The sequence below is a fragment of the Pipistrellus kuhlii genome, unplaced genomic scaffold (assembly GCF_014108245.1).
Source record: "Pipistrellus kuhlii isolate mPipKuh1 unplaced genomic scaffold, mPipKuh1.p scaffold_m20_p_13, whole genome shotgun sequence".
Lineage (NCBI taxonomy): Eukaryota > Metazoa > Chordata > Mammalia > Chiroptera > Vespertilionidae > Pipistrellus > Pipistrellus kuhlii.
Window position 1 is genome coordinate 42,561,385 of NW_023425438.1, and position 14,023 is coordinate 42,575,407.

Genomic DNA, 14,023 nt, shown 5'->3' on the forward strand with positions numbered 1-14,023 from the left:
AAGCTGTGTTCCAATTAAATAGTTTGAAATTACTTTTGCACTATGAAGATAAATCTTCAGAGTATGCTGTTTGAAATATTAACAGTTTGTATTTTCAGTTTTTGGAAATCTATCCTTCAGTTCTGAATTGCATTGTTGCTAAAGAATAATAGACAGGTAGAACAATGCTAGTTAGCCATTGGTCAGATATATTTTGTATGTATGTATATATGTATGTATGTATATCTATATGTATTTTTTATTTATTTATTTAATAAAAAAGGGCATTTTTTATTTTAAAATATATTTTTACTAGAGGCCTGGTGCACAAAATTCATGCATGGGGAGGGGGTCCCCTCAGCCCAGACTGCACCCTCTTCAAACTGGGGCCCATCAGGAGATGTCTGACTGCCGGTTTAGGCTTGATCCCGGGGATCTGGCCTAACCCAGCCTTCGGACATCCTTCTCACAATCCGGGACCACTGGCTCCTAACTGTTCACTTGCCTGCCTGCATGATTGCCCACTCTGCTGGCCTGATAGCCCCCAACTGCTCCCCCGCCCCCCCCGCCCCGGGCTGGTTTTCCCCTCAATCCCCTTCCTGGTGGACTGGTTATCACCAACTGCCCTCCCTGCCAACCTAGATGCCCCTCACTGCCCCCCTGTCTGTCTGGTTGCTCCATACAACCTGTTGTTCAGTCATTTGGTTGTCCCTCACCAACCTCACTGCCGGCCTGGTTGCCCCAACAGCCTGCTGATTGGTCATTACTATGAAGGTGTCCTGACCAATTTGCATATTACTCTTTATTAGTATAGATTGATTTCAGAGAAGGAAGGCAGGAGAGAGAGCAAGAAACATCATTGATGAGAAGCATCCTGTATGCCCCACATTAGGGATCGAGCCCACAACCTGGGCTTATGTCTTGACTGGGAATCAAACTGTGACCTCCTGGTTCAAAGGTTGATGTTCAATTGCTGAGCCACACCTGCCAGGTGGTCAAGTATATTTTGAAAAACTGTGTCCCTAATGGTACTTTGGAAACCAAACATTGCACATAGCATAAACCCTGCCTGCCTGCCTGGTTACCACTTATGTTCATATCCCAGTGGAAAACAAGCCATAATTTAGGAGTAGATTGAGCCTCTTTATGCTCCAAAATGAATTTATAGTAAATCATGAGGCTATGAATGTAGTGAAAAGCAAGCAAATGAATTTGACAGATACCAGCTTTCATTTTGAATTTAAAATTGCTGTGTTTCTATTGACATTCTCCTGGAGTAGTGAGTGTATATTAAGTTAGTACATAGGTTTAAATTTTATGAGTATGCTATTGTAAGTATAAAAGCCCATTTCAATAAGATATGGACATGGTTATTTCTTTTTTAATCAGCAAGCTCTGGGCTATGTATTATTAGTCTAAACGTGTCCTCCTGCAAGTCTTGACTCTGGGATCTTTCTTCATATACTCCTTTTTCTGTGTGCAGTTTTGTTTATTTGGATAGAAGACATACGATGCTTTGAAGAGGATATAATAGTTTGATACTTATTTAATATGTGATTTTCAGAAGAGTAAGGTATACTTTAGTAAGGATTTATGCTTAGAGGTGAAGTGCTATTACAGCCTTTTGAAATTATTAGAATGATATTTTGTTCTACAGTGTTTCTTTAGAAAAGGTATGAGTTTACAATAAATAGAGGTCTTGCAGATATTTTTACACTTGAGGGTAGTGTTAAGCTTTTCTTTTCTTTTTATTTATTTATTTATTTACTTATTTTATTTTTTATTTATTTCTTACAGAGAGGAAGAGAGAGGGATAGAGAGTTAGAAATATCGATGAGAGAGAATCATTGATCAGCCACCTCCTGCACATTCCCTACTGGGGATGTGCCTGTAATCAAGGTACATGCCCTTGACTGGAATCGAACCCGGGACGTTTCAGTCCACAGGTTGATGCTCTATCCACTGAGCAAAACCGGTTTCAGCAAGCTTTTCTTTCATCATAGCAGATTTCATTGCCTGCCCCCTTCCTCTGCAGATAATGAGTAACAGTTGGAAATTGCACAGCCCTTCAATTTTGAATAAATATTGTGATGGATCATCTCATTGCAGCAGGAACTTGCATTCAGGTCACCTCTCAGTTCAGGAGCCAGGGCTTTGAATAGTTATTATGTAAAGTATCTTGATGAGCAATGTGCCACCTCTTTATAGTCAAAGTAAGAGCAAATGAGCTTAGGTTCACAGAGTTTTGGAAGAAAATAAAAAGCAGGACTTGTCCATAATTAGGCCATTAGGTTAGGCCATTTCCATACTCAGGTACAACCAAGAAGAGTGCCCAATATCCCCCTCTCCCCCTCCATTTACCTTTTTTTTTTTTTTTTTTTTTTTTTTGGTGTGTGTGTGTGTGTGTGTTTTAATTTCATTATTAATTATGGTATCACATAATTGTCCTCATTTACACCTCTTCTGATGCAGGGAAGTATATTCTGGTGGGAATCAGGGTGTCCTTTCCTCTCCAGGAATATCTGAAGGATACTCATATGCCTCCTTCACTGCCCTTTGTTTCTCAATTTCCTCTTCTGCCTGTGTTGCCTACATTCACATATTCTCAACTGTAGGAAAAAACCCCTGTTATAGTCGAAACTGGTTTGGCTCAGAGGGGGTGTGCAGGAGGCAGCTGATTGATGATTTCTTTCATCGATGTTTCTAGCTCTCTATCCCTCTCGTCCTCTCTGTAAAAAGTCAATAAAATATATTTAAAAACAAAACAAAACAAAACAAAACAAAAAACCTGTTACAATAGGGTACCTGATTATTAGCGGTATCTTTTTGTATCAACATCAGAAAATTGGAAGTGCTATTGTACTTCAGATAGAATATTTGGAAGATTTATTTTTCTAGCTCTCAAATAATTTCCAATTATATAGGAATACAATTTATTTGGAAACACTTATTCTCTATTAAGCAAGTATTTCTTGACCCCTATTTTTACATTCTTCAACAGTGATTAGTGCCATGCTGGTGGATCTAACAAGAAAAAGGTCTCTGGCTTGTGTGGTTTGGTTGATTGGAGTGTCATTCCATACACAGGAAAGTTGCAGGTTCGATACTCGGTCAAGGAACATATTGGGGGTGTTGTGAGTTTGATCCCTGATAGGGGCATGTATAGGAGGCAACTGATTGATGTTTCTCTGCTACATTGATGCTTCTCTTTTTTTTCTCTCCCCCCTTCCTATCTCGAAAATCAATACGAAGCATATCTTCAGGTGAGGAAAAAAGGAAAACAAAAATTATCTCTTGGAGAGGTCTTGGAACTTCCGGGGAGATTGGGGGCTACTGCAGCTGTGATTGAAAATGTATCAGCTGGTAGTCTCTGAAGGTCAGAAAACCTGTGATTTTGCTGTGGCATTGTACTTCCTCGTTGAGAAACACTTCAAGGCATTGGATGCAAAAAGCATAAGTAACTTTCAGAAAGTAGAACAACAACAATTACAGTGGTAATCGTTATAATACAAGGGGTGTTTTTATACTGATGCTTTGTATCATCGTGGTCACTGCTCCCCTGCTGGCATGTGTGGCTGTGGTCTGTGTTTATAACAGTGATTCTCCAAGTGTGATTCCTGGTCAAGTAAAATCAGCATCAGCTGGGGACTTGTTAAAAATGAAGAAAAAAAAATGCAGATTCTTAGACTCACCCCAGACCTAATGAATCAGAAACTCTATGGATGGGTTCCATTAGTTGGTGTCTGAACACATCTCAAGGCTGTTGTAATGCACATGCAAATGTGAGAGCCACCTGTGTTAGTTTCCTATTTCTGCTGAAAAATTTTACCACAAATTTAGCAGCAGAAAACAACATAAATGTACCAGCTGGTAGCCTCTGAAGGTCAGAAACCCAGGCAGACTTGTAGGCCTCCTCTGCTTAGCCTCTCACGAGGCTGAAACCAAGGTGTTGATGGGCTGTATTTTTTATTGGCAGAAGTGCTGGGGAAGAATCCACTTCCAAATTCATTCATGTTTTTGGCCAAATTCAATGCCTGGTGGCTGTAAGACTGAGGTCCTGCTTCTTTTCTTGACTGTCAGCCAGTGCCTGCTTTAGTTCCCAGAATCTGCCCACATTCCTCTGCATGTGGCTCCTTGTAGCAACAGTGGGTCAGGTCCTTCTTACGCTTCTGTTTGCCTTCCTCATTGATTTTTTATACAGAGAGGAAGAGTGAGGGATAGAGAATCAGAAACATGGATGAGAGAGAAACATCGATCAGCTGCCTCTTGCACATCCTCTACTGGAGATGTGCCCGCAACCAATGTACATGCCCCCAACTAGAATTGAACCTGGGACCTTTCAGTCCACAGGCAGATGCTCTATCCACTGAGCCAAACCAGTTTTGGCTTCTTTTCACCGATGTCCTTGTCTGATGCATGTCCCTGATGGCTTCACTTCTATTCATAGATAGGAGGAAGGTATTTTTAAGGAATCAAATTTACCTTGGGCCCACCTGGGTAATGAGTAATGTAGGATCCTCTTCCTATTTCATTTTGTTTATTTTGTTAATCTTCACCTGAGGATATTTTCCCATTTATTTTTAGAGGAGAGGAAGGGAGAGTTGGAGGTGAAGAGAAAGAGACAAAGGGAGGGAGGGAGGGAAGAAGGGAGAGAGAGAGGGAGAGGGAAAGGGAGAGAGAGAGACACCTGGATGGAACCTGCAATGCAAGCATGTACACTTAACCCTTCAGTGTGTGGGCCAATGCTCCAACCACACTGGCCAGAGCATTTAGGTCCAGTAGTTCAGGACCTAAATTATATCTGCAAAGTCCTCTGTACTGCGTACTGTAACATATTCACAAGTATAACACAAAGGGGCCAAACTTCTGCTTACTTGGGATGGTTCATCATAGAGTGTTCTGGTGGCTTTGCCAGGGTGCTATGTTGCGTACTTGATGGCCCAGCATCACTGCCAGCACCCCATTCTTATCACATGGCACCACAGGTGGCTGGAGGAATCTGAACTCAAGACCTGCCCTGTGTCACCGGGAAGTAAAGCCCCATTCCCCACAAGGCCTGCAGGTATGTCAAGGCACCTCCACTGTGTCACACTAATCATATCTAACATTCCTTTGTGTTACCCCACTTTCCCTCTCCTTCTCGTTCTCTAGAAAGGCTGGCTCCTGTTTTGTATTCCTGTCCCTATCTCGATCATTCTGCCATAGTCCAGAGTCCCATGGCAATGCTAGCATGGACTTAAGCCTAGGGATTATTCTTTAGAAACATAAAGCATTGTGGTTATATCAGTCTCTATAGCCAGGCAGTTTATTTTCAAATTTTGTGATCTTGGGTAACTTTCTTAATTATTTTATGCCTCAGTTTCTTTATCTCTAAGTGTTATTCATAATAATAATGCCAGGTCATTAGACAATATTATTATTACTCATGGAGGAAGAAGTATGATTCAGTGTTTCCAGGCTTCATTCTTGAAATGCTGAAGAATTTTAGAAAATTCTCTCTTTCTCATGTCTTACACTTTCTCATCAAAGCTCTATTTTCAAACATCTTGACTTGTGGGGATCTCCATTGGCCCCCACCCCAATGAGTTCTTGAACTGGCTGAGTCATGATAAATTAGTCATCGTTGCAAAGAAAAATTAATCACATTTTTTATGTACAATTATTTCGTTGATTCTCAGAACAAATTCATGAATTATATAAGGTTACTGTCTTTGTTTTAGAAAGGGTGAAATTGATGCTTAGTTTAAATAACTGACTCATATTAAATGTGGAGGTAGGTGAATGGACCCACTAATAGTCACTAACTTCTTTGGAATTTGCCTCTCAACAGAAGCTAGCCTGCCATCTGATAGAGCTTCATAGAGCTTCTAAGTCATAGTGCTCAGTGTTGGTGAAGGGAAAGGATCTGAAGCTAAAGCCCTTGAGACAGGCAGGTTGAGATGGTCCTTGGCAACTAGAGAGCATCCTGGACCATTGCTTGGCCAAAGGACATTGTAGAAGGGAAGGTGAGAACTCAGAAAGGTAAGGCAGGTGGCTCCAAAGACCTGCTCCAGGAATATCTGGGCAGGGGGATTTCTGCAGCCAGTCATGGACTACATTAACGGACTTGTCACGTGAAGGCATTCCTTGGGATGGGCCACCTCGAGAGGGTTTCTGTTCATCAGGACTCTGTCCAAGGGAACAAGGCACTTGACCCTTTGCTGCTTGTAAAGGAGCTTTTTTTACTCTTTTTGTCACCTTTTGCTTGTTGTGTGTGTGTGTGTGTGTGTGTGTGTGTGTGTGTTTTCTTCATTTTGTTAATGACACTGTCTTATAGCACTATAAGCCACGCCACTTCCTTACCCCCAGGGAGTCTGAAATTATCTAAGGTATTACCATGTAGGCTGTATTACCCCTTTTCATGGATAGGCAATTTGATACTTTTCAAAAAGAAAATCTCAGAGATTAAATAGCTGAGAGCTTGCTCTTGGGCTTGTAAAGTTGATGTATGGGTTTGTTTTCTTTCAACCTCTGTTTTTGACTCTCACTGTGTTCAGTCAGTAATCTAAATCTCCCTACATGAAGCAAATAAAATATGTACTTTAAAAAAAATCACATAATTGAGAAAAAATGTGTTTGCTTTACATAGAATGTCTTGTGGGCAAAACAGACTGCATTACTTGTACAGATGTGTAGTGCCAACTTAAGACTCATTGTGGGGGCAAACATATTAATTTTCCTCCCACTTTCTAAGTTCTTCTAGCTGAGCTAATAAATTAACAGAGACAGATTATGAGGAGAAATGTCCAAAGTGTACTATGTGAATGTACAGTCGGGGTGCCATCCATAATGAGACCCCATGAAGCGTTAGGCAATTGAAGTTTATATGCCATTATCCAAAAGGAGAAAGACACCGGTGATGGGAAATAGTAGGTAATTTACAGGTAGATAAAAAGTACAACACACTTGCAGGCAAATTCCTGCAAGGCAACCCAGAAACAAGGGCAATGGGGGAATGTAGTTGGCAGGCTTCTTTTAAGAGCCTTTCTGTCTAATGTTAAGGTGAATGTGCCCAGTTGAAAAGGAAGGCTAATAGTCCTACAGTTGCCCATCCCCAGGTGAATATGGTGAGTCCTTTCATGGAGCAGGTTGTTCAATCTTATTCTCTTCTGCAGAAAGGGGGAGGGTCTCTTTTGTTTCATAATAACCAGCTTAAAATCAATTTTCTGCCCAGCCAGCCTGGCTTAGTGCTTGAGTGTTGATGTGAATAAGGTCAAGGTTCAATTCTTTGTCAGGGCGCATGCCCAGGTTGCAGCCTCGATTTCCACTGTGGGGCGTGCAGGAGGCAGCCCATCAATGATTATTTTTCCTCGTCACTGGTGTTTCTCTTTCTCACTCTTCTTTCCTCTCTAAAATCAATGAAAATACATTTTAAAAATAATAAAATCAATACCCCAAAAGGCACATTCTGGCGAGGCAAAACTTTGGTCCCTTTCAGTGTCATTCCCTCCTTAGAAAAATGAAATGATTTGTCTCTCACTCTCTCATGGGAGTCAGCCTGGTTGTTTTATTAGAGGAGTATAAACTATGGACATCTATTTTTAATGGGTGTTTTCTTATTACTCCTAGAGAGAAAGCATTGCAAAAAGACACTTAAGTTATGGAAAATAATAACAATAGTTATAATACCTAATATTTCCAGAAATGTTTTCTTTCCACAGAGTTATTTAGAATTAGAATCTATAGCAATAAAAGTGTAATATGCTTTTAGATGAAGCTGGGGCTGTGAGGGAACCCTCGGTCCTGGTGCCTGGCGGCCAGAAGAAGGAGAGCCTTCTTTTGCACGAATTTCGTGCATTTCGCAAATTCGCAAATTTTCTCAAATGTTCCATTTGAGAAAACTGAGGCTCAGAAAAGGTAGGTAATTTGGGCAACATCACAGAGGTGATACATTATGGGGCTTTGGTTCAAACCAAAGTCTAGCTGACATCATTGTGTATCTGTTGCTGAATAATAGGTAATGACAGAAATCTCAGTGCCATACAACAGTAATCATTCATTTCTGGATCCCACGTCTGTGGTTTGATTGGGAGCTGGCTGACCAGTCTTAGCTCGGCTGGGCTTGGCTCTGGCTTCAGATTGGAGAGGAGTAGTTTTCCATGTCTTTCTTCCTTTTTGGACCAGGGAGCTATCTGTGACTGACCTGGTAGAAGAGGGCACATCTAACCAAGAAAGCCTGTTTTAAACACCAGCTTCCATCATATTTCCTAAAATTCCATTAGCCAAAGCTCAACATAATGGAGTGAGGAAGGAGTCTCTTCTCTTGGAGAAAAGAGATAGGGGAGGGAATGACTATTTACTGAATAACCACCGGATGTACTTTAAAAACTGATGTGTTTTCTGCCCTTCATAATTTATAAATACTGAAAGTATATGTGGGATGACATTCCTGCCTGGGAGTCAGTGATCTTGTGTATACTTGTCATGGGGGCCATATACCAAGCTGTCATTTCTACTGACTGACTGTAATTGCCCAATTTCTTTGCTCTAGCAGTGGTTGTCAACCTTTCTAATGCCATGATCCTTTACTATAGTTCCTCATGTTGTGGTGACCCCCAACAATAAAGTTATTTTTGTTGCTACTTCATAACTGTAATTTTGCTACTGTTATGAATCAGGGTCACCTAAGACAATCCGAAAACACAGATATTTACATTAATAGTAGCAAAATCACAATTATGAAGTAGCAATGAAAATAATTTTATGGCTGGGGTCACCACAACATGAAGAACTGTAGTGAAGGGTCGCGGCATTAGGAAGGTTGAGAACCACTGTTCTAGAGGATATTTGACTTTTTTTCTCTTCTCTGCTGTTATTTGTCTTTATTCTCACTCTGGAAGCAAAGATCATCATTGGGTTAATCTAGAAGACTATATTGATGATCCCTAACTGGGAATGGAATAAATTTTATTCTGCTTTTATACTATTTCAATTGGCTGAAGGCTTTGATGGAAAAATATTTCTAATACAAGGTCTAACATATGCAATAGAAATCATGTGCCCAAAGTAGCAGGTCACAGTCCTTCTTCTAGAAACAGCAGATTGCAAGGATGATGCCAACTCAAATGTTGCAGCCTCAGGAGCTTCTGACCTTCCTCCACCTCATGCTCAGTAGCTGCCAGGAGGCTGAGATGCTCCTGAGAGGCAGTCAGTGGAGAATTTAGATATCAGCCTTTTGGGTTTAGAGGTAGAGATTTTGCAGTTCCCCCTCTATCCTGTACTTTTTATATTTGCTTATTTGAGTATTAAACCAATACCACACTTAAAAATAAATAGGGTAGAGAAAGAATTTTAATTTTAGTCCAAACCATATCAAAACTTCATGGCTAGAAAAAGGGCATTTAAAAAGTTTCTATGACTAGGTTTTCTCCTTCAACAAATGAATACCATAGAACTTTTCCTTGCCATTTGCTATTGAATTTTAACTATGTCACAAGAAGGGACTCAAAAGATTGATCCACAAAGGAATAAATTAAGTCAAGTAATTTGCCTGGTAAGTGTTGTTGTCCTTTCATTTTTTAGGTTTATAAGTCCTCGGTGACCTTCAGAACTCAAGGCTCTATCTCACTCTGCTTCTTGGCTCATAGTTGGCTGATGGTCTTTCTTCAATGTCTCCCCTTTTCTCTTTGATTTATGCTAGATTAGTATCTGATGTGATTGTTACAGCTCTTTTGTTATTTTTTCTTCTGCATTGTGTGTGTGTGTGTGTGTGTGTGTGTGTGTGTCATTGATTCACAGATATGCCTTAGAGCATCCATAAAAGATTTTACGTGTCTTCCTTGATTTATCAGATTATACACATAAGCATACCCATGTTATAATTTCAATGTTTTACAGTCTTTTCCTATCACTTTCAAATACTTTCATGACTAGTAACTTCCTTGAGCATCATTATTATGCTATGCATTATTCTATCAGAGATTGAAAAAAAAAAAAAGTTTTCGGCGACCTTCTCCAGAAACTTGGCAGTGAGTGTGTCATAAATAATGGGACCAAGATCGCTTACATCTGGCTTCATCCAAGATGAAATAGTCTGTGTCTGTAGAAAGCTGCTGGCACCTTCAGGCTGCCAAGGCACAGGGAGGTGTGCTGGCCGCAGCAGAATGATGTGCCTATCAGAGCCGCGAGAAAGCAGTTGGTAGTGTGAATGGGAAATATGTAAAGGACTTCAGGTTTTTGGAGGACAGGCAGTATAGCAGTGCCAAGGATTATAGGTGTGAAGGAATCCACATCTAAATCAGTCTATAGGTTGGATCACTACCCTCATTTTATTTAAAACATGGCATTTGGAGAGAGGTAAATACCAGCACACTGTGTTTTTTGCTTATTTTTTTATTTTTTTTACCCTGAAGCAATTTGTTGGGTCTGTTTGCAAAAGGATTTGCTGTAGTGGGGCGGAAAGAGGCATGTGCCTGTGGTGAGAGGCCTTCTTTGTAGTGTTAATTTGAATAGAAATAATCATCCGTATTGATTTATAAGGATGGAATTGAGTGGAGACATTGATTCAAAAGAAGAGAACAGCTGTGAACAGTTTGATTTATGGTGGTATTAAAGCAAACGCTTCAGTTTCAGTTTGTTCAGTCTAAGGTTGCATGTCCAGTGGTTAGCTGTTGAAATATATTTAGCACAGAGCTGTCAATTTCTAGATGAGAGGCACACCTGATAGAATGCATAATTGATTCTATTGAGGCCAGGACCGTATTTTGTGCTTGATACATGCAAAGCTGCTACCTGCATATCAGTGTTTCTTAGGAGAAGAGAGCTTTAGAATGAAATGAATAACCTGATTGGACACTAATTTTGTGAGACAAGAATGTAAATGCAGCGGGTAATCAGAGACAGTTAAATAGCGCTGACCTATTTCAGAACCCTTGCCGCTCATTTGCAAGATATCCTTCCCATGAAAAGAATGCAACTCAGCTGCCACGAGGAATAGAATACTCCCAGTGGTCTGTTATGATGTGAATAAAACAAAACAGCCTTTCGTTATGACATAGGGTCTCTCATCAGGTGATCACGATCCTTCCTGAAAGCCTGGGTCTCCTCCCAGTGACTTCAGTTCTCCCATAGCCCTTTCTGTATTCCCTGATTACAGTGTGAGTCACACTGACTCAGAGTTGTTGCCCACATTGGTTATCTCTCTACCTTGAGACCATAAGCTACTCCAGGACATGGTCCAAGTCTTTTCCAGCTTGTAACATGGATGGATAGTGTGTGTACTAAATATTGGATGAGTCAATTATGTCAGTGTCAGTGTGTCAAATATATACTGATGCCTCCAGGAGCCTTCAGTTTATAATCGGATTCCTGCATCACCTTCTCACACAGTTCTGGTTCTGAATTCCCCACCTCTACCTTGACACGTCTGGACCAGAGAGATAATGTGCACGTATGCTCGGAGTTTGGGTGAATTATTCATTTTGAATCCCCATGGAAACAGATTCTTTCGGTGATCATTATATGGAACTGACAGCGTGCGTTTCCACAGGGAGATGACTTCAGCCACTTCACCTATCATTTTAAAATGGGACCCCAAGAGTTTGGAAATCCGGACGCTCACAGTGGAGAGGCTCCTGGAGCCGCTTGTCACACAGGTAAGGGTTGCGCGAAAACACTTCAGTGTGACATGTGTGTATGTTCCCGTTGTGACAGGTGCACATGTCTATCATGACTCTCCACAGACCTTAGAACCCTTAGGAGGGAATACATCATGAAGTCATGCAGGTTACTTAATGTGTATTACCGCCTGAACTGTGGACAATTTTAGTGCACAACGAGATTTCAAGTGCCTTGAAGAAACACCCTTCACATGATTTTTTAAATGAAGTTGATGAGACAAAGAGGGGGACTTGGTGAAGGGGACTCTCATTGGATTTACTGGGTTCCAAGTCTTATTAAATAAACCATTCTTAGCATACTTGCGGAGGCTGGTGCACAGTTCGAGAGAACTGTATCGACTGCTGTAGAGCAAAGGTTATTTAGTGAGTTGCTTTTTCTTTAGTTTACGAAGGAGGATGCATCGTGCTGGAATGATGACATTCCATTTTTGTGTTGTCACATTGCCGATGACTGTCAACGGAAGAAACTTTCTTGGGGCTGTCAATTTTTAAAAGTTGACTTTTGTGACTTGTGAAGTGCATTCTTTGCTTTATTAACTCAGTAATGTATGAATGTAAAAAATTCAAGATTTTTATGATATACTTTTGAGAAGCATTATCCTAAATTAAGTAGAGGCCTCTCTTATTGGTTTTCTATAGCTGCCATAGCAAAATACCATAAACATAGTGGTTTAGAGCTTTCTAAGTTTATTTTCTTACGGTTCCAGAGGTCAGAAGTCCGTAAACCAAGGTTTAGGGCTGCGTTTCTTCTGGAGGCTCCAGCAGAAAATCAATTTTCTTCTCTTTCCTGGCTTTTAGAGGCCACATGGCTTCTTAGGCTGTTTTCTCCATATTTTAAGCCAGCAATGTAACATCTTTTAAATCTGCCCCTGATTGTGACCTCTGATTCTGTCCTCATACCTCCTCCTCCCTTCCTCTTATAAGGACCAGCATGCTTGCATTGGACACACTGACATGCCCCAGAGTAAGGTGGACATCTTTGTGGGTAATTATTCAGTTTGTTATAGTCTGTCCTCTGCCCTCCCTACAAATTCACATCCTTTCTGCAATAATTAAAACATAATGCCTGGTGTAAAGTAAATGTCGAGTCAACATATTTTCCATTTTTATTTTTTATGGTTATATAGTCAGACTCATAAACCAATATTGCATAAATTAGTGAAAATTATATTAGGGAATATAGAGTGGGCAAGCACAGTGTTTATTACCCATAAACTTAATTTTTTAATAAAACAGTTTATTGAATTATGATTGACATAAAAACTGTACATATTTTATATGTGCAATTTGATGAGTTAAGTGTAAACCTGTGGAACCATTACCACCATCAAGGCCATAACATATACACCACTTTATGTTTCTTTCTTGTTGTTGTCGCTGTCTGGTGGTAAGAACACAATATAAGATCTACCCTCTTAGCAAATATTAAGTAGTATATGGTATTATTAGTTATAAGCATTATTCTGTGTAGTATATTCAGAAATTATTTACTTAGTATCATTACCTTGCCTTACCCCTTACTCTCTCTCCCCAGCTCCTTGAAACCAACATTTTAATCTTTATTTCAATAAGCTTAACTATTTTAAATTCCTCATATATGGAATGTGTTATCACATAGTATTTGTCCTTCAGTGCCTGGCTTATTTCACTTAGCATAATGCCCTTCATGTCCATTTATTTTGGCATAAATGGCAGGACTTGTTTTTTTTAAAAGTCGCATAATATTTCATTGCATGTATATCCCAAAAATTTTCAAGATTCTTACACATAAACTTAAACAAACTCCACTAAAACTGCTGTTAGTTATCTTGTCAGAAACATTTTTTTTTCAGAAGCCTTGTACAAAGACTTTTCTAAGAACCTATATGCCTCCCATTCACTGAGAGAATACGAGAACTTTTTAAGTGTCTTCTTAAATACGCCTTTATTATAAGCCTTGTAAAATGTTTCAGGACATGTATGTTTTATTACAATTAAAACTTAATTTTATTTCTTAAGATTTTTATATTTATTTTTCTTTGGTTTTGTTCTTGGATTATCTAAAGAATAGCAAATCTAAGATTAAAAATTAAAAATTGTTGTCTTTCCCATGTATTTTTCAATCCAATTATTTACAAGTCTTCTGTCAGATGAAGACAATGCATTAAATATTTATTAATAGTAAGAACAGTAAGCTAGTTTATATTTGTTCTCTTAATGTACAAACGCTTAAAAGAATGTTTAAAATGCTTACTGCATTTTACAAAGTGACTTAGCGCTGTAACTAGTTTTAACATTCCTCCAATATTTCCTGATATCTAAATGGTTTCTGTTACTTCCTAGTGTTCCTACCTTGATTAAAACAAAATCATTTTTTCAAAAATATAGTTGTTAATACAGCTTCTCTC

At 39.5% G+C, this 14,023-nt stretch overlaps 1 protein-coding gene across 5 annotated transcripts in view; it reads left to right on the plus strand.

Annotated features, from left to right (window-relative positions):
- The window catches only part of CTNNA2 (catenin alpha 2), a 1,074,738-nt gene that overhangs the window by 115,527 nt on the left and 945,188 nt on the right, over positions 1-14,023 (plus strand). For 3 of the 5 annotated variants that reach the window (XM_045580946.1, XM_036435853.2, XM_045580945.1), the window contains exon 2: positions 11,507-11,612. In XM_045580946.1, the coding sequence (XP_045436902.1) occupies positions 11,511-11,612 (102 nt within the window). In that variant the 5' untranslated portion in view covers positions 11,507-11,510. Of the gene's footprint in view, positions 1-11,501; positions 11,613-14,023 lie in introns of those variants that run through there. The other 2 variants (XM_045580944.1, XM_036435854.2) reach the window with 1 other exon arrangement.